This window comes from Bison bison, unplaced genomic scaffold, assembly GCF_000754665.1.
Source record: "Bison bison bison isolate TAMUID 2011002044 unplaced genomic scaffold, Bison_UMD1.0 scf7180017461887, whole genome shotgun sequence".
Classification (NCBI taxonomy): domain Eukaryota; kingdom Metazoa; phylum Chordata; class Mammalia; order Artiodactyla; family Bovidae; genus Bison; species Bison bison.
In genome coordinates, this window is record NW_011372607.1 from 19,245 (window position 1) to 20,655 (window position 1,411).

The 1,411-nt window shown below is 51.2% G+C and overlaps 1 protein-coding gene across 1 annotated transcript in view; it reads left to right on the forward strand.

Annotated features, from left to right (window-relative positions):
* Positions 1-1,411, forward strand: part of PIM2 (Pim-2 proto-oncogene, serine/threonine kinase) — a 9,286-nt gene that overhangs the window by 6,760 nt on the left and 1,115 nt on the right. The window contains exons 4-6 of the mRNA XM_010860054.1: positions 265-637; positions 1,079-1,255; positions 1,352-1,411. The exon at positions 1,352-1,411 is cut by the window's right edge and continues 12 nt beyond it. Coding sequence (XP_010858356.1) covers positions 265-637; positions 1,079-1,255; positions 1,352-1,411 — 610 coding nt within the window. The remainder of the gene's footprint in view (positions 1-264; positions 638-1,078; positions 1,256-1,351) is intronic.

Below are 1,411 nucleotides of genomic sequence, written 5' to 3' on the forward strand. Positions count from 1 at the left end.
ATGTGTTGATCCCAATCTTCCAATTTGTCTCTCCCCCACCCCCACCATAGGCTTTGGCTTGAATCAACTTCCCAATGGCTATATGAGTTTAAGCCCTTAAGATGAGAGAACTGTGGGCCCAGAAGGAAGGGGGTTGCTTAAGGCTACATAGTCAGGAGGCTGAGGACCTATGATTTAAGTTCAGATCATAGATCTGAGAAGTCAGCCTCAAAGCTGCTAGCCTGATATCTGTGTTCTCTTTTCTCTCCCTGCTTCCCCCCACAGTCAGACTCAGTCGCATGCCCACTGGAAGTGGCACTGCTATGGAAGGTGGGTGCAGGCGGTGGGCACCCTGGTGTGATCCGCCTGCTTGACTGGTTTGAGACACCAGAGGGCTTCATGCTGGTCCTTGAGCGGCCTCTGCCTGCCCAGGATCTCTTTGACTACATCACAGAGCAAGGCCCGTTGGGTGAAGGCCGAAGCCGCTGTCTCTTTGCCCAGGTAGTGGCAGCTGTTCGGCACTGCCACGCCCGTGGAGTTGTCCATCGTGACATCAAGGATGAGAACATCCTGATGGACCTCCGCCGGGGCTGTACCAAACTCATTGATTTTGGTTCTGGTGCCCTGCTTCATGATGAACCCTATACTGACTTTGATGGTAAGTAAGGCTTCCCTAAATCTCTGTGGAGGGAGTTTTCACCTTTTATCTTTTTGGCCTCTTGACTTTTGACCTCCAGTGCTAGGGTGTTCTGTAACCCTTGATCTATAGTGCACCTTTATAATGTTCTTGGTTTTTAATATTAGGTACTTTCAAGCCTTGCCCTCTAATAAAGTCCATCCTCTGACAGTACCCTAGTCTTGCTCTGGGCTCTTATTCTGATGAGGGGATCCTATTATTATCCTGAGTAGTCTTTTTCTGGTAAGGAGGTCCAACTGTACCTCTTAAGTGCTTTTATTCCAATGAGCTTCTATTCTGGTGAGGGGACCCTGCTCATATAGTGAGTTCTCTTAATTCTAGTGAAGGGACCATATTTCTGGAGAGGGTGGGGCGGGAGAAGGGCATTATCAGAAAATGGTCTAACCTGTGGTTTGCATGCAGGGACAAGGGTTTACAGTCCCCCGGAGTGGATCTCTCGTCACCAGTACCATGCCCTGCCAGCCACTGTCTGGTCACTGGGTATCCTCCTCTATGACATGGTATGTGGGGACATTCCCTTTGAGAGAGACCAGGAGATTCTGGAGGCTGAACTCCACTTCCCTGCCCATGTCTCCCCAGGTGAGACTCAACCCCTCTAGCCCACCAGCCTTCATCCCTCCCAGGGACTGGTGCCCCCAACTCACTGCTAATCTCCTGTGTGCTTCTGATCTACAGATTGTTGTGCCCTAATCCGCCGGTGCCTGGCCCCCAAACCTTCTGCCCGACCCTCACTGG